The sequence below is a fragment of the Nerophis lumbriciformis genome, linkage group LG08 (assembly GCF_033978685.3).
Source record: "Nerophis lumbriciformis linkage group LG08, RoL_Nlum_v2.1, whole genome shotgun sequence".
In the NCBI taxonomy this organism is placed as follows: Eukaryota; Metazoa; Chordata; class Actinopteri; order Syngnathiformes; family Syngnathidae; genus Nerophis; species Nerophis lumbriciformis.
Window position 1 is genome coordinate 47,841,406 of NC_084555.2, and position 19,391 is coordinate 47,860,796.

The 19,391-nt window shown below is 39.5% G+C and overlaps 1 protein-coding gene across 1 annotated transcript in view; it reads right to left on the reverse strand.

Moving 5' to 3' along the window:
- Positions 1-16,432, reverse strand: part of LOC133611936 (uncharacterized) — a 30,990-nt gene extending 14,558 nt beyond the window's left edge. The window contains exons 1-3 of the mRNA XM_072913742.1: positions 15,976-16,432; positions 8,097-8,899; positions 700-907 (exon numbers count right to left, since the gene is read on the reverse strand). Coding sequence (XP_072769843.1) covers positions 700-907; positions 8,097-8,899; positions 15,976-16,159 — 1,195 coding nt within the window. The 5' untranslated portion in view covers positions 16,160-16,432. The remainder of the gene's footprint in view (positions 1-699; positions 908-8,096; positions 8,900-15,975) is intronic.
- Between the last annotated feature and the right edge of the window lie 2,959 nt (positions 16,433-19,391).

Here is a 19,391-nt window from a genome sequence, read left to right on the forward strand (position 1 = left end):
AGACCTGGATGGGGCATACATGTTGTCCGGCTGGAAATTGGGAGAAATTCAGGAGAATGGTTGTCCCGGGAGATTTTCGGGAGAGGCACTGAATTTCGGGAGTCTCCCGGAAAATTCGGGAGGGTTGGCAAGTATGATTATCGGACATCGCTAGATGAAACTATATTTGGTGAGTTTCACAATACGAAGGTCCTGAGTTCAATACCGGGGCTCGGGATCTTTCTGTATGGAGTTTGCATGTTCTCCCCGTGACTGCTTGGGTTCCCTCCGGCTACTCTGGCTTCCTCCCACCTCCAAAGACATGCACCTGGGGATAGGTTGATTGGCAACACTAAATGGTCCCTCGTGTGTGAATGTGAGTGTGAATGTTGTCTGTCTATCTGTATTGGCCCTGCGATGAGGTGGCGACTTGTCCAGGGTGTACTCCGTCTTCCGCCCGAATGCAGCGGAGATAGGCTCCAGCACCCCCCGCGACCCCGAAAGGGACAAGCGGTAGAAAATGGATGGATGTTAATACACATTGTTACATCAACCTCTCATACATATTGTGTCTGAAACTATATCGTTTTCATGAACAATATAAAAACAAAGCATCATCCTCTCAGGACAATTCACCTTCTTATAGACAATCTTTTTAAGAATAATGTTAGTAATCAAATAGAAAGTTAGTAAACGTGTGAGAGTAAGAAGTAAACAAACCTGTTCTGTGTAACACAACTTGATGTTTCTTAAAAAAAACGTCCAGTAGTTGATGTTGTCGCTCGTTCTCCTCTTTTGTTGGAGAAAGTTCCTCCTCGTACTCTGCTATCGTTCTTTCGCACATTTTCACACAATGACAACACTTTACACTCACATCTGATCTCTGCTTAGCGACGTGTTGATAACTTCTGCGTCGCTTTGTTAGCAGCTAACATGCTAACCTAGCTATCAAGCTAAGCTAGCACGAGAAAAGACAAAGTGCGCTCAGACTAATAGATACCGGGCACAAACAAATATTAACCGTGTTTACCCTATTACAACATTTTCTTGTACATGTACGCACAGATTAGGAACACATAACTATTACAAACAATAACGTATTCTACATCAAACGCCACCTTGCCTATTCCTCCTCCTGTCTCGCGGTGTTGTCAGGTCTCGCGAGACTCCAGAGGAAACGAGAAACTTCTTCTTCTTCATTTTACGGCGGGTCGCAACCAACGCTATAGGTGCATACCGCCATAGACAGATTATAAGTAGACACAGCATGGAGTGCTACTGCATGCTGGCGCTGACGAGACGCGGGGCCGCCATCTTGGAGTGGTGATCCGCTCCACTCAGTGCAATTCATTTGGCAGGAGCAATGAACTGTCAGCGCATTTAATTCATCTTACCTCACTGAATACCACTGATTTTCACGCGCTTTTTTGTCATACGTGTAGCTATGATAAAGGACACAGGTTTTATTATTCATAGTTTGCTTAACAGTAATAGAATATTCTTATATGCTATAAATGACCAGACGTCCAAGATCAAAACTGGGAATATAATCCCAGAGAAGGGGAAAAAACGGTCAGCTATTTTTAAATTGAAGAAACAATATGATTAGGTTATAACAACATGTGTATATCCTACATAAATACTGCATGAATACATTAGATATCTATATATCACACACCCCACCTACACAACCTGGACTGTGTAATTAATTTAATTGACAAGCAATTCTATTATGGTCATACTCTTGTTTGCTAGCGGCTACGATTTCAGTACGATTGAAGATCTTTGCTCCTTCTCAACTCTGTGGTAATATTCTTTTCACAAAATACAACCAATAGTACATTAATGTTACATCTTACTAGTAAAAAGTAATCCCCCGATTCCTATTTTCAACAGTCCGCTCATTTGAGCAGGAAAACGCTGAACACCACCTTTGTTTTCTACCTGTCAACTGTCAGTTTAGGCTGCTCGCCGGCTCCTCATCACCACTTAATAATGGCGGCCCAATTTCTCGCGTTACAGCAGCCAATGCTGCGTCTACTTATAAGATGTCTATGCATATTGCCACCTACTGTAAAATGTAGTGGGCGGAAGGACAGAACGGGGACATCCTATTAGGAACCTGTAGCATACTTGCCAACCTTCAGACCTCCGATTTCGGGAGGTGGAGGGGGCGTGGTTGGGGGCGTGATTAAGAGGGGAGGAGTATATTTACAGCTAGAATTCACCAAGTCAAGTATTTCATATATATATATATATATATATATATATATATATATATATATATATATATATATTGTATTGTCCATATTGAATTGTCCATCCTTGTTCTATTCTCCGTCACTATTTTTCTAACCATGCTGAACACCCTCTCTGATGATGCATTCTGCTTCGTCTCCTTGTTGTGTGCGCAGTTGTGCACTGCACTCTCTAAAAGCCCTAGATGTTATTGTCACATATGCATGTACAGTAGATGGCAGTATTGTCCTGTTTAAGAGTGTCACAACATTGCTGTTTACGGCAGACGAACTGCTTTGCGGTAGACGAAAACGTGACTGCTGTTGTTGTGTGTTGTTACCGCGCTGGGAGGACATTAATGAAACTGCCTAACAATAAACCCACATAAGAAACCAAGAACTCGCCCTCCATCATTCTACTGTTATAACGTGATTGGGCAGGCACGCTGTTTATATTGTGGGAAAGCGGACATGAAAACAGGCTGTCGACTCGTCGCTCAGGTCCGCATGGAGCTGGAGTGGGCGTGGCTTCCAGCTCCGCCTGAATTTCGGGAGATTTTCGGGAGAAAATTTGTCCCGGGAAGTTTTCGGGAGAGGCGCTGAATTTCGGGAGGGTTGGCAAGTATGCAAGTATGACCTGTAGAGAGCAGCAATACGCCAAATATGCAGTGGTGTGCCGTCTCTGCTGGCCTAACATAACCAAAAATCAGATAAAATAATTTTTTTATTTACTTTCCCTAGATATCTAAAAGTATTCATATTCTCTTCATGTCATATTATGCTCCTTCCAGCGCTGTTGTTTTTAGGTTATAGAGTTTTTATCCAATCAGAATTCAGCTAGCTTATGTTGCCATGCTGTACCAAATCTGCCCGAAGCCTTCAGAATCAACAATGCAGTCTGTTAACTGTCAGTGAACGGACACGAACATTTGACAGACAGTTGTGATAGCCAATCAGATCACGAGTTGTTGTCAGTAAGGCCTTCTAGCTGGCCTAAGGTAGATATATATTGTGATGTTATGAGCTAGGTAACATAAGAACTCCATTACCCAGCATGCCACAGTAGTGAAGACCATAACTGCGCAGAGCGGGATGTTTTTGATGAGCACGCTGTGGAGTAAACTTTAAGAACTCAGCCAACACGCCTCGTCTGTATCTTTTATGATTAGACAAGACAACACATATGTTTGCAAGGCCATTTTCAAGAAGGATATTTCAAGAGAAACTACATCTTGTGAGATTATGTCGGCCAACCCCAGAAGCTCGAATGGGTGCTGCAGACTGTAAATTCAAATATTTTATTTCTTTATTTTTTTTCATGTATAATATGTTTCTGCAATTTTAATTTTGACAGTACCACATGAGATATTTTTTAATTGCTGATGCGGGCTTATTTATTTTTAAATGCGCCAGAAAATAACCCGTTTTGTACACTGTTGGTGGTGAATCAATGCACAGTAGGGTGTAAAGGTGTTTCTGTATAGTATTTCTCCAGTAACAGGTCCCATTTTTATAGTCTTTGATATGACTCGGCCGGGGGTTTGAACTCACGACCTACCCATCTCATGGCGGACACTATAACCACAAGGCCACTGAGCAGGTCAAAACGCCGTTTTAGACGCTGTTTTCAAGAAACGTCAAGTTGTGTTACACAGAACAGGTTTGTTTACTTCTTACTCTCACATGTTTACTGACCTACATGCATCAATGATTTCAAGTAAACATTTATTGTTCAGTCATATTTCAATAACCAAAGTAGTCAAATAAAAAAATATGTATGCCCTGGCACACGAATATCATCATTTCATGACCGAAGCAAAAAACTTTTCACACTTTTATACTGAAATAAATACACCTACAACGTATTAAGTAATAATATAGAAAAAACTACCGGCAGCGGTAAAGTTTAGATCAGGGGTGCTCATTACGTCGATCGCGAGCTACCGGTCGATCTCGGAGGGTGTGTCAGTCGATCACCAGCCAGGCATTAAAAAAGTAGTCCTAAAAATGAGCGATCATAAATCTTCACTATGACGTCACTTTCGTCACTTGATTGACATTCACGGCACCCGAGGGTCTTCTGAGATGACGCTGGCTGCTGCCAGCTCATTAAAATTACCGACTGGAAGGCGAGAAACACTTTATTTCAACAGACTCTGGCGCCGTACCTGTCGTCAAAACTCCAAAGACCGACTGCACAGTTGCGCTAACAAAACGAGTCTCAGAAAGCTGGCGTGCACAAGCTAGCAAGCTACGGAGTTTGCCGACAATGTATTTCTTGTAAAGTGTATACAAAGGAGTACGGAAGCTGGACAAATAAGATGCCAAAAACCAACCATTTCATGTGGTATTGGACAGAAAGGAGGACTTTTTTTCTCCTCCATTCGAAAATGCGGACATTATCATCACCACTGTCAGATTCCTATCAATGCAAGTCATCAGAATCAGGTAATACACCAACTTATATTCTTGTCTTCATGAAAGAAAGGAATCTATATGTGTTAAACATGCCTGTATAATCTTTAAACACCTTTAACTTATTAACAATATTAACTATATGTGTTAAACATGCTTGTATTATCATTAAACACCTTTAACTTGTTAACAATATTAACTATATGCGTTAAACATGCTTGTATTATCTTTAAACACCTTTAACTTATTAATATTAACTATATGTATTAAACATGCTTGTATTATCATTAAACACCTTTAACTTGTTAACAATATTAATTATGTGTATTAAACATGCTTTCATTATCTTTAAACACCTTTAACTTGTTAACAATATTAACTATATGTATTAAACATACTTGTATTATCATTAAACACCTTTAATTTATTAACAATATTAACTATATGTATTAAACATTCTTGTATTATCATTAAACACCTTTAATTTATTAACAATATTAACTATGTGTGTTAAACATGCTTGCATTATCATTAAACACCTTTACCTTATTAACAAAAACATATATTTCATAAATAAGTAAATATAAATTATATATATGAATGAGGTAGATCCCCACGACTTGATCAATTGAAAAGTAGCTCGCCTGCAGAAAAAGTGTGAGCACCCCTGATTTAGATCCATGAAGGAAAGAAAAAAGTGAATGAATGTTTGTAACTGAATACATTTATATATGCATAAAAAATAGTTTTCTTTTGTATTATTTTTTTTAATGAATTAAGTAACATTTATGACAACCTTTTTCCAAAACACAATATAGAATGTGAGATATAACAGGATAATGCATATATTTATCATTTGTTTTCAAAACGCTTACAAAAAAGTGGCACCCCAAAAATGTACTGTGGGACCCCATTTTTATAACATTTTTAATAGATCCATGAAGGAAAGAAAAAAGTTAATTAATGTTTATAACTGAATACATTTTACATATGCATATATATATATATTTTTCTTTTGTATTTTTTTTTAAAATGAATTAAGTAACGTTTAGGACAACTTTTTTTCCAGAAAAATAAATAAATACAGAATGCGAGACATAAAAGGATAATGCATACATTTATCATTCATTCATTTTCTACCGCTTGTCCCTTTTTCGGGGTCGCGGGGGGCGCTGCAGCCTATCTCAGCTGCATTCGGGCGGTAGGCGGGGTACCGTATTTTCCGCACCATAAGCCGCCCTGGGTTATAAGCCGCGCCTTCAATGAACGGCATATTTCAAAACTTTGTCCACCTATAAGCTGCCCCGTGTTATAAGCCGCATCTAACTGCGCTAAAGGGAATGTCAAAAAAACAGTCAGATAGGTCAGTCAAACTTTAATAATATATTAAAAACCAGCGTGATGTGGGCGCGCATGGAGTCGTATATCAACATGGACGGAGCTGCGTGAAAAAAGCCACCCGGCCTCTTCGCGTAAACTTACCTTAACCACTCGCTCATCTTTTCTTCATCCATCCATCCCTTCGAGTTAGCTTTTATGAGGACGCCGGCTGGAAAGGTCTCTTTTGGCAAGGTCTTCCTTTTGAATATCACCATGGGTGGAAGTTTCTGGCCATTAGCATGGCAAGCTAGAACCACAGTGAAGGATGACTTCTCATTCCCTGTGGTGCGAATATTCACCGTACGTGCTCCCGTTGTATCCACAGTGCGGTTCACAGGAATATCAAAAGTCAGTGGAACCTCGTCCATGTTGATCATGTTCTCTGGCCGGATCTTTTTTTCAGCTATCTTGTTTTTACAATATGCACGGAAAGTAGCCAGCTTTTCTTGAAAGTCTTTAGGCAGTTGCTGTGAAATAGTAGTCCGTGTGCGGATGGAGAGATTGCGTCTTTTCATGAACCGGAAACCTGTCGCTTAGTAGGAGCCATTTTGTGGTCTTTACAGATGTAAACACACAAAGGAAATGAAACGTAATATCCGCGCGCTTCTTCTTCTTCTTCTACGAGGGCGGGTGGTTGCTTACAGTAGAAGAAGAAGCGCTTCCTCTTCTATGGGGAAAAAAGATGGCGGCTGTTTACCGTAGTTGCGAGACCTAAACTTTATGAAAATGAATCTTAATATTAATCCATATATAAAGCGCACCGTACGGTGCGCTTTAAAGCGCACCATAAGCCGCACTGTCAGCTTTTGAGTAAATTTGTGGTTTTTAGGTGCGGCTAATAGTGCGGAAAATACGGTACATTTATCATTTGTTTTTGAAATGGTTACAAAAAAAGTGGGACCCCAATTTTCATGACTTGATGGGGTCCCTGGGGCCCCATTTTGATAATTCCTAGCGCCAACACTGAAATGTATTAAAATAACATAAGAGACTGACTTTCCTTCAGCGTGTCGCATATTGTCTCCAAGTGAATGTGGGAACTGTGTTCGAAAGAGGAATGGACGAGTCCGAAGTTGGCTTCTGCGCATGTCCAATTTATCGAGGTCAAAGTTCGTGAGGGATAAACAAAGCCAAGCGACTTTATTTTAGTCAAGTTTATGGTTTGTTTTTGCTCTTTTGTGTGAATAGTAGTAAATATATTTCAGAATTATTGTTTATTCCGTGTCGTGTATATTTTTCAATATGCCGAAGACAATTTGTGTAGTTGTGGGATGTTCTAAAACATCAAGTGTTGTCTTCATTATAACACTTATATAAGGCTTTTAATTTTTTGCGGCTCCAGACAGATTTTTATATTTTTATTTTTGGTCCAATATGGCTCTTTCAACATTTTGGGTTGCCGACCCCTGGCTTAAATGTACAAAACCATAACTGTATCGTGAATCAAAAGTCCACACATTCAATGTTTCCTTTGTGTAAAATGTGTTTTGTTCTTTTGACATTTGTAGTACAAATGAACAAATATATATAAAAGGTGATCAAAATAAGATGCTCCAAACAGTGTGCACATTTTCAATCAAAGAAAATGTTTATTTTTACAAAAATACACAAACTTTTATATCATTACATGTATTTGACTGAAATAAAAACACTAATGTAAAACATTGTGGAGGGAAAGTGCGATCAGGGGCAAAGGTCACCGCCTCTGTCAATGGTGTCGAATTGCGGGACGGCGAGACACAGCTGGCAGGTGATTAGATTTCACAGGTTGTACGTGTTAATCCAATCATCTGCTGTCTTTAACAGTGAGCGGCCAGCGGAGGAGGAAGCGTTGGGAGAGACTGGAGAGAAAAGCTTCTAGAAAGATTGTGCTTGAATATGCATGGCCAATAAAACTTTGTTAAAACGGCACGCCTGGCTCCTGTGGAACGGGTAGGGATCGACTTCCACAAACATCTAATCTATAAATGGTAAAAGCATAACAACATGATTGTGTTACACACACAAAACTGATCTCACACATGTTATTTGTGGTGATGTTAGAAAGTCAAAGTTGTGGCAGTTCATTTAAAATCCTGCAGCTTAATTTGCTGCTACACACTTGTGTTTCTTCCACTGGTACCTATAAGAGAATCTTTTATCACACACGCTGCAACTGTACGCTTTCTCACCCGTGTGTCTTCTCATGTGCACGACAACTGTCGATTTGTCGCAAAAGCTTTTGTTGCAGCTCGGACAAAAATACGGTCTCTCGCCCGTGTGTATTCGCGTGTGCCTTACCAAATGTTGCTTCAGGGAGAATCTTTTACCGCAAACTGAGCACATGTAGGGTTTTTCTCCCGTGTGCACCCTCATGTGTAGTTTCAAGTCACTGTTTTGTATGAAACTTTTATCACAGATCGAACAGGGAAAATGTTTGTCGTCGGAGTGTATTCTCATGTGTACTTTCAGACTACACATGTGTTTAAAGGTTTTGTCACAGTGAGAGCATTTCAAGTGTGTGTTGTCAGTGTGACATGTCGTATCAGCTATAGAGTCTTCCTCATGGATGTCAGAAGAGTGTGTTGTTGTGTTGTCATTATTTGACAGTGGAGCTAAGAGCTTGTCTGCTTGTGATCCTCCACAATGGTCTCCATCAGCTTCTGTTGAGCTGCTGCTTGGAGGCTCCACCTCTCTCTTCTCCTCACTTTCACTATTGACCTCATTATCTTCACTCTTCACAATGACAACAGTTAACGGGAACTCCTCAAACCATTCAACAAGCTCAACCTCCTGACTGATGACCTGTTCCTCCACTTCTTCCTCTGTATTGTAGGAAGGCTGTGGCTCCTCCTCTTCCATCTTGGAGGTCCACTCCTGCTGCTCAGGGAGATGTTCTTCGCAGACATCTGCGGGACACAAGAAGACAAACACATGCTTTAGAAAAAGTCCGGCTTTTCTCAGTCACATGAGACATTGTCCTGCACCAGCATATGTTCTGATAATGTCTCTGAGGATCTCAGCAGTCACCATGCTAACCTTCAAAATGGCATAACCATACCATTAGAGATGTCCAATAATATCGGACTGCCAATATTATCGGCCGATAAATGCTTTAAAATGTAATATCGGAAGATATCGGTTTCAAAATGATCGGTATCGGTTTCAAAAAGTAAAATGTATGACTTTTTAAAACGCCGCTGTGTACACGGACGTAGGGAGAAGTACAGAGCGCCAATAAACCTTAAAGGAACTGCCTTTGCGTGCCGGCCCAGTCACATAATATCTACGGCTTTTCACACACACAAGTGAATGCAAAGCATACTTGGTAGAGATGCGCGGTTTGCGGACACAACCGCGGAGTCCGCGGATTATCCGCGGGTCGGGCGGTTGAAATAAAAAAAAATTAGATTTTATCCGCGGGTCGGGCGGTTGAAATATAAAAAAATTAGATTTTAAATAGATTCAGGCGGGTGGCAGTTAAACCAATTCGGAAATATATATACATAGTTAAATGTTGTTACCCACATACGAAAAACGAGCAGGCACCTGCAGCATATGCCACAACAGAAGAAAAAAAAAAAAAAAGAGATGGCAACGCCGGCAGCAAACGTGGTACGCGACAAACTAAAAAAGGGAATACTAAAGACCAGGGGAAAAAAAGGCCAGAAAAGTTCAGCGTGGACTCGTTTTTATGAGGTTGTAAATCAGGATGATAGTAATGCTGGCTACGTGATTTGCAAGAGCTGCGACGCTGTTTATGTCTACGACAGTCACAAAACCGGGACATCTAACATGGTGCATCACATTTGTGCAAAACCCCGAACCTCCACAAACACCCTGAGCATGAGCAGTTTCGTCCGCCGTGATCCCAGAAGAGTGCCACAGGATGTTAAAACAAGATAGAACGCAGCTGCCTGCAGCAGTTTGAGTGGCGCGAGCGCTCTTGGAGGTGCGCTCAGCGCGGCTCCCAGATGATTGCGCACTGGTGTGCGTCTGGGCCGTGACGGCGTGGCACGCATTGAATGTCTCTGCTAAATTGGATCAGTCTCCTTTCCTTAACAGGCAAAAGCTTTATAACCTCACTAATGCCTTGCATCGTCTATATTAGATATAGAACAACGGGCGGGTGCGGTTTTGATTAAATGTTAGTTCGGGTGGATGCGGATGGTTGACGACTTTTGTGATGCGGGTGCGGATGAAATAATTGCCTATCCGCGCATCTCTAATACTTGGTCAACAGCCATACAGGTCACACTGAGGGTGACCGTATAAACAACTTTAACACTGTTACAAATATGCGCCACACTGTGAACCCACACCAAACAAGAATCACAAACACATTTCGGGAGAACATCCGCACCGTAACACAACATGAACACAACAGTACAAATACCCACAACCCCTTGCAGCACTAACTCTTCCAGGACGCTACAATAAACACCCCCCGCTAACAACTAACCCAACCCCGCCCACTTCAACCTCCTCATGCTCTCTCAGGGAGAGCATGTTTCAAATTCCAAGCTGCTGTTTTGAGGCATGTTAAAAAAAAAAAAGCACTTTGTGACTTCAATAATAAATATGGCAGTGCCATGTTGGCATTTTTTTCCCATAACTTGAGTTGATTTATTTTGGAAAACCTTGTTACATTGTTTAATGCATCCAGCAGGGGCATCGCAACAAAATTAGGCATACTAATGTGTTAATTCCACGACTGTATATATCGGTATCGGTTGATATCGGAATCGGTAATTAAGAGTTGGACAAAATCGGATATCGGCAAAAAAGCCATTAACGGACATTTCTACATACCATACATCAGGGAATAACAGAAGCAATACAAAAAATAAAAAAATAAATAAAAAAAATACAACAATAAAATCTAACATACAAACAAGACAAGCTGCTCGTACATCTGAAGAGCAACAACTTTTGAGACTTATGTTGAAAATGTTGCATTATGTACATACAGTACAGGCCAAAAGTTTGGACACACCTTCTCATTCAATGTGTTTTCTTTATTTTCATGATTATTTACATTGTAGATTGTCACTGAAGGCATCAAAACTATGAATGAACACATGTGGAGTTATGTACTTAACAAAAAAAAGGTGAAATAACTGAAAACATGTTTTATATTCTAGTTTTTCAAAATAGCCACCCTTTGCTCTGATTACTTTTTCACACACTCTTGGCATTCTCTCGATGAGCTTGAAGAGGTAGTCACCTGAAATGGTTGTCATAGTTTTGATGCCTTCAGTGACAATCTACAATGTAAATAGTCATGAAAATAAAGAAAGTGCATTGAAATGAGGAGGTGTGTCCAAACATGAGGGTAAAAGGTTTTAGCAACAGAATTGTGTAGTAGCATCAGACTGGCCTAGTAGTACTAATATACTGTATGTATATATATATATATATATATATATATATATATACATACACACACACACACACACACACACACACACACACACACACACACACACACACACACACACACACACACACACACACACACACACACACACACACACACACACACACACACACACACACACACACACACACACACACACACACAGGTAAAAGCCAGTAAATTAGAATATTTTGAAAAACTTGATTTATTTCAGTAATTGCATTCAAAAGGTGTAACTTGTACATTATATTTATTCATTGCACACAGACTGATGCATTCAAATGTTTATTTCATTTAATTTTGATGATTTGAAGTGGCAACAAATGAAAATCCAAAATTCCGTGTGTCACAAAATTAGAATATTACTTAAGGCTAATACAAAAAAGGGATTTTTTGAAATGTTGGCCAACTGAAAAGTATGAAAATGAAAAATATGAGCATGTACAATACTCAATACTTGGTTGGAGCTCCTTTTGCCTCAATTACTGCGTTAATGCGGCGTGGCATGGAGTCGATGAGTTTCTGGCACTGCTCAGGTGTTATGAGAGCCCAGGTTGCTCTGATAGTGGCCTTCAACTCTTCTGCGTTTTTGGGTCTGGCATTCTGCATCTTCCTTTTCACAATACCCCACAGATTTTCTATGGGGCTAAGGTCAGGGGAGTTGGCGGGCCAATTTAGAACAGAAATACCATGGTCCGTAAACCAGGCACGGGTAGATTTTGCGCTGTGTGCAGGCGCCAAGTCCTGTTGGAACTTGAAATCTCCATCTCCATAGAGCAGGTCAGCAGCAGGAAGCATGAAGTGCTCTAAAACTTGCTGGTAGACGGCTGCGTTGACCCTGGATCTCAGGAAACAGAGTGGACCGACACCAGCAGATGACATGGCACCCCAAACCATCACTGATGGTGGAAACTTTACACTAGACTTCAGGGAACGTGGATCCTGTGCCTCTCCTGTCTTCCTCCAGACTCTGGGACCTCGATTTCCAAAGGAAATGCAAAATTTGCATGGTTTGGTGATGGTTTGGGGTGCCATGTCATCTGCTGGTGTCGGTCCACTCTGTTTCCTGAGATCCAGGGTCAACGCAGCCGTCTACCAGCAAGTTTTAGAGCACTTCATGCTTCCTGCTGCTGACCTGCTCTATGGAGATGGAGATTTCAAGTTCCAACAGGACTTGGCGCCTGCACACAGCGCAAAATCTACCCGTGCCTGGTTTACGGACTATGGTATTTCTGTTCTAAATTGGCCCGCCAACTCCCCTGACCTTAGCCCCATAGAAAATCTGTGGGGTATTGTGAAAAGGAAGATGCAGAATGCCAGACCCAAAAACGCAGAAGAGTTGAAGGCCACTATCAGAGCAACCTGGGCTCTCATAACACCTGAGCAGTGCCAGAAACTCATCGACTCCATGCCACGCCGCATTAACGCAGTAATTGAGGCAAAAGGAGCTCCAACCAAGTATTGAGTATTGTACATGCTCATATTTTTCATTTTCATACTTTTCAGTTGGCCAACATTTCAAAAAATCCCTTTTTTGTATTAGCCTTAAGTAATATTCTAATTTTGTGACACACGGAATTTTGGATTTTCATTTGTTGCCACTTCAAATCATCAAAATTAAATGAAATAAACATTTGAATGCATCAGTCTGTGTGCAATGAATAAATATAATGTACAAGTTACACCTTTTGAATGCAATTACTGAAATAAATCAAGTTTTTCAAAATATTCTAATTTACTGGCTTTTACCTGTGTGTATATATATATATATATATATATATATATATATATATATATATATATATATATATATATGTATATGTATGTGTATGTGTGTTCGCTCTTACAATAACAATGTCGCTACAGTTTGGTTATTATCCAGGTTTCGGAACATAAATAAAGTATTGGTGACAGTTTTTTTAATGCATTTTTAAAGTGATTTAGTGGTAGAATGTATTTCTCCCATTAGCTGCATTGCTAGCTACATAGAACAAGCAGATTTTCACATGTTGGAATGCAAAAAAATACAACTTTCGTATTCTTGTATGTCATAATGATTGTGAATAGGCAAAATTCCAAAAAAGTGCAGTTCCCCTTTAAGTTGTGTTGCAGCTTTATATTATTGTGTTGTTGCATTTGTATTAGTTGTGGCTTTTGCGATCGTGCTGTAGTTTTTGTGTTGTGATCTACGATATTGTCTTGTGGCGGTTCTGTTCGTTATGACCTTTTTCGACCACCCTGGATATCCGCGATTTTTGTTTTGATGACATCACAGACGGGCAAATCGACCTAGCCCGAAACGTCCTAATCATTGAAATTGCTCATCTTCATATCAAGTCTGCTGTTCTTAAATCCATTCTTCACATTTTTCATCCGATTCAAACCGTTCCAACTTCAAACCGTTCAGCCTATTCGAGAACCGCGGGCTTTCTTTTGACAAATTCCCCCAAAATCCCAGAATTCTAGGTTCTCCCGAACATTTTTCCCCATTGAAAAGGAATCGGCCATTTTTCAAACTTCCACCATTTCCACATTTTTCAACCTATTCATACTATTCAACCCTCAACACACTCCACCATCCTGGAAAATCAAACTACTTGTTTTCTAAGTTAAAAAAAAATGCCAGGATTTTCCAGAATTCCTGGTTTTCCAAAGCCCTATTTCCACCTTTTTTTCTGTCGAGTACTCATTCAACATTTTTCAACGCATGTCAACCGTTCCACCTTCAAACCATTCCTCTTAATTAGGACAAAAAACTAAATTGTTTTTTGAACTGGGAAAATTCCCGGTTTTCCCGAAATTTCGTAATACCATTTTTTAATTCAACATGTTACTACTTCAACATTTCTAGACTGATTTGAAAAATTCCAACACCAACCATTTCAACTCATTCACACTATTCCATTTTTTTTACTATTTCAAAAAAATTCCAGCTTTTCCAGAAATTCACAATTTTTTTGGAAAAATTCCCATTGAAATCAATGAGACATTCTTCAAAGTTCCACAACTCCCACATTTTTTGTCCGATTCAAACTGTTCCAACTTCAAACTGTTCAGCCTATTCGAGAACCGCTGGCTTTCTTTGACAAATTCCCAATAAATCCCAGGATTCTATGTTCTCCGGAACATTTTCCCCCATTTAAAAGGAATCGGACATTTTTTAAACTTCCACCATTTCCAAATTTTGCAACCTATTCATACTATTCAACCCTCAACACATTCCACCATCCTGGAAAATCAAACTACCTGTTTTCAAAGTAAAAAAAAAATGCCAGGATTTTCCAGAATTCCTGGTTTTCCAAAGCCATATTTCCACCCTTTTTTCTGTCGAGTACTCATTCCACATTTTTCGACGCATTTCAACCGTTCCACCTTCAAACCATTCCTCTTAATTTGGACAAAAAACTAAATTGTTTTTGAACTGGAAAAATTCCCGGTTTTCCCGGATTTCCGTAATACCATTTTTCAATTCAACATGTTACGACTTCAACATTTCTCGACTGATTTGAAAAATTCTAACACCGACCATTTCAACACATTCCCCCTTTTTTTTATTACTATTTCCAAAAAATTCCCACTTTTCCAAAAATTCACAATTTTTTGGGAAAAATTCCCATTGAAATCAATAGTAATAATAATAATGCATTACATTTTATATCGCGCTTTTCTATGAGACATTCTTCAAAGTTCCACAACTCCGACATTTTTTTGTCCGATTCAAACCGTTCCAACTTCAAACTGTTCAGCCTATTCGAGAACCGCGGGCTTTCCTTTGACAAATTCCCCAAAAATCCCAGAATCCTAGGTTCTCCGGAACAATTTTCCCAATTATAAGGAATTGACAATTTTTCAAACTTCCACAATTTCCACATTATTCAACCTCCATCCATCCATTTTCTACCGATTATTCCCTTCGGGGTCGCGAGAGGGGGGGTTCCGTAGTTGTATCTGTGTACTGTTATTTTATTTCATTATTTTGAGAATTTTGTTTTTCTTTTCCTTTCTTTTATTGTAACTGGATCTGCATATGGTCTGTAACTGGATCTGTGTACAGTTATTTTATTTTATTATTTTATTTTCCTTTTTCCTTTCTTTTATTTGTAATTGGATTTGTGTACGTTTTGTAACTGGATCTGTGTATTATTATTTTACTTTGAACTTTTGAAAAGGACCGCGGGAAAACTAGCCTGGCGTTGGTGAGTCAGCTAATGGGGATCCTCAATAAACAATAAACAAACAACACACGCTATGACGCCAGCTAAAGCTATTTTGCCCATAGACATGTTATAAGCGTACGCAGCATGGAGCGCTACTGCCTACTGGCGCTGACGAGACGCGGGGCCGCCATCTTGGAGTGGTGATCCGCTCCACTCAGTGCAATTCAATTGTACGGAATATGTACTGTATTGTACAATCTACTAATAAAAGTTTCAATCAATCAATCAAAAAAAAAACCTGAAGGCTTAAGTGGGAAACGCACAGCCCGCCACTGATTCCAAGTGTTATTTCATGATAACGATGACATCTAAAATTAGTAAACATATAAAAAGTCAAAATTCTACAAACCTCTCACTTGGGGTTTCTTGAAGACGGCGTCCAGTAGTTGACGTTGTCGCTCGTTCTCCTCTTTTGTTCGAGAAAGTTCCTCCTCGTACTCCGCTATCGTCCTTTCCAACACTACAAATATTTCCTCGACGGCCGCAGTTAGTCGCTGGTTCACCAACAACCTCAGCATGTGTACTTTACACATTTTGACACAATCGCAAACACTTTACGTGTTATCTGATGAGCGACGTGTTGATCAAACTCCCGCGGTTCTTTGTTAGCAGCTAGCAAGCTAAACTAGCCGGAGAAGCCTCAGAAGTTCACTTCGACGAGTCGAGTTTATCTTAACGTGAGGAATAATTAAGTATAGTTTATCTTATGGCAGACGAATTACAATAACAGTAAAGATGAACGCAGACTTAAAGACAACGTCCAAACATTACTTCTGCGGCCGTCCTTCACGACCCAGTCGGTTCCGAAAAACTTGATCGGTTTGCGCATGCGCGAAGTCTTCTTCTTTTTCTTCTTCTGTGGTTTAATGACAGTTGGCTGGCCCACCTTATGGTGCGCATTACTGCCACCTTTTGATGTGGCGTGTGGACCGTGATGGAAGCCTACTCTATATTCTTGTATTTAACCCAGTCTTTAAAAAAAAAAAATATATATAATGCTCTCCTTTCAGCCTCTAAGGTCTGTCTATGGCTTTGTATGGTTGTGTGTGTTGTGAATGTGTTTGTTTTTGTCGTCTTACTTGTTGTATGTTTGTTCCATATGTCCCTTGTTGGTTTGACCCGAGTGGGGTGGGAGGGTGGTTGGGTGGTTTGGGTTTTAAATCAGTCACAATTGACCAGAACACAACACAAGGGTAGAATGTATACTATCCATGTAGAGAGAAAAATACTTCAGGCTGTGATGTAGTGGAGGGAATACAACCTGTTTGAGTCCACTGCAACAAAGCCAGCTATTTTGACTACCACATTCACCCAATGTTGTATAATTGCAACAATTATATAACAAGCTCTAAATTAAATTTGATGCATCTGTTCCACAATAACTGCATATGTACATGCTGTAGACATTGTAATGACGACCCAAAAAAATATAAAATACATTTTACTTACTTGAATCTGATGAAATCGGTCCAATGAAACAAATAGATGTTGTTCAAAGGAAACCTTGAGAGGTTGTGTGAGTTCATTGCCAGAAGGCGTGACTTATAAACAAATGTACGATCCAATAGCCTTGTGAGACTGAACAATAGGACCCAATGACTATGTAAATGTGGTTAAAAAAAAATAAAAATAAAATATATATATATACATATACATATAAATATATATATATATATATATATATATATATATATATATATATATATATATATATATACAGGTAAAAGCCAGTAAATTAGAATATTTTGAAAAACTTGATTTATTTCAGTAATTGCATTCAAAAGGTGTAACTTGTACATTATATTTATTCATTGCACACAGACTGATGCATTCAAATGTTTATTTCATTTAATTTTGATGATTTGAAGTGGCAACAAATGAAAATCCAAAATTCCGTGTGTCACAAAATTAGAATATTACTTAAGGCTAATACAAAAAAGGGATTTTTAGAAATGTTGGCCAACTGAAAAGTATGAAAATGAAAAATATGAGCATGTACAATACTCAATACTTGGTTGGAGCTCCTTTTGCCTCGATTACTGCGTTAATGCGGCGTGGCATGGAGTCGATGAGTTTCTGGCACTGCTCAGGTGTTATGAGAGCCCAGGTTGCTCTGATAGTGGCCTTCAACTCTTCTGCGTTTTTGGGTCTGGCATTCTGCATCTTCCTTTTCACAATACCCCACAGATTTTCTATGGGGCTAAGGTCAGGGGAGTTGGCGGGCCAATTTAGAACAGAAATACCATGGTCCGTAAACCAGGCATGGGTAGATTTTGCGCTGTGTGCAGGCGCCAAGTCCTGTTGGAACTTGAAATCTCCATCTCCATAGAGCAGGTCAGCAGCAGGAAGCATGAAGTGCTCTAAAACTTGCTGGTAGACGGCTGCGTTGACCCTGGATCTCAGGAAACAGAGTGGACCGACACCAGCAGATGACATGGCACCCCAAACCATCACCCAACCATGCAAATTTTGCATTTCCTTTGGAAATCGAGGTCCCAGAGTCTGGAGGAAGACAGGAGAGGCACAGGATCCACGTTGCCTGAAGTCTAGTGTAAAGTTTCTCAACCAGCTATTGGTTCAGAGAATCTGGAGAAATCACTGCACGTAACATTGAATGCCCGTGCCCTTCGATCCCTCAGGTGGTACTGCATCAAAAAGCGACGTCAGTGTGTAAAGGATATCACCACATGGGCTCAGGAACACTTCAGAAAACCACTGTTGGTAACTACAGTTGGTCGCTACATCTGTAAGTGTAATGTAAAGCGAAAACCATTTGTCAACAACACCCACAAACGCCGCCGGCTTCACTGGGCCCGAGCTAATCTAAGATGGACGGATTGTAAATAATGTAAATAATTCAATGTATATACTCTGATGAGGAACTTGTGTGAGGACTGTATTATGCTGATTGTATATATTTGTACCATGAATTGATTAACGTGGACCCCGATTTAAACAAGTTGAAAAACTTATTGGGGTGTTACCTTTTAGTGGTCAATTGTACGGAATATGTACTGTACTGTGCAATCTACTAATAAAAGTTCCAATCGATCAATCAAGTAATAAAGATTAAAAAATAAGAATTGAAATAAACAGACTGCTAGCCAATAAAAACAATAAGAAATCCTGTACAATATACAAAACAATATACAACATACTGTACAATATACAGAACAAAACAAGAGTACCAGAGTAATAAAGTAACAATAACAATCAGTGTCGGACGTATTGCACTCGAAGGGTAATATTGCACAGTAGGATATTAGGGTAGGATATTGTATCGGGGTGAATTATTTATTACAGTCAGAACACGTAGGATACAAAGCATTATATACATTTGTAATCCAACTCTTTTTATTGACATTTTCAAATAGACAGAAAAGAGTGCAAGTCGAAACAGTACACTTTTAAAGTCAGTTAATTCTTCACACCTTTCCCTTAAAGGGGAACATTATCACAATTTCAGAAGGGTAAAAACCATTAAAAATCAGTTCCCAGTGGCTTATTTTATTTTTCGAAGTTTTTTTCAAAATTTTACCCATCACGCAATATCCCTAAAAAAAGCTTCAAAGTGCCTGATTTTAACCATCGTTATATACACCCGTCCATTTTCCTGTGACGTCACACAGTGATGCCAATACAAACAAACAGCAAGGTATAGCGACATTAGCTCGGATTCAGACTCGGATTTCAGCAGCTTAACACTGTCTGATAAGATAATTGGATACATATAACAATTTAATTACATTTTTTTTCTTTTACATT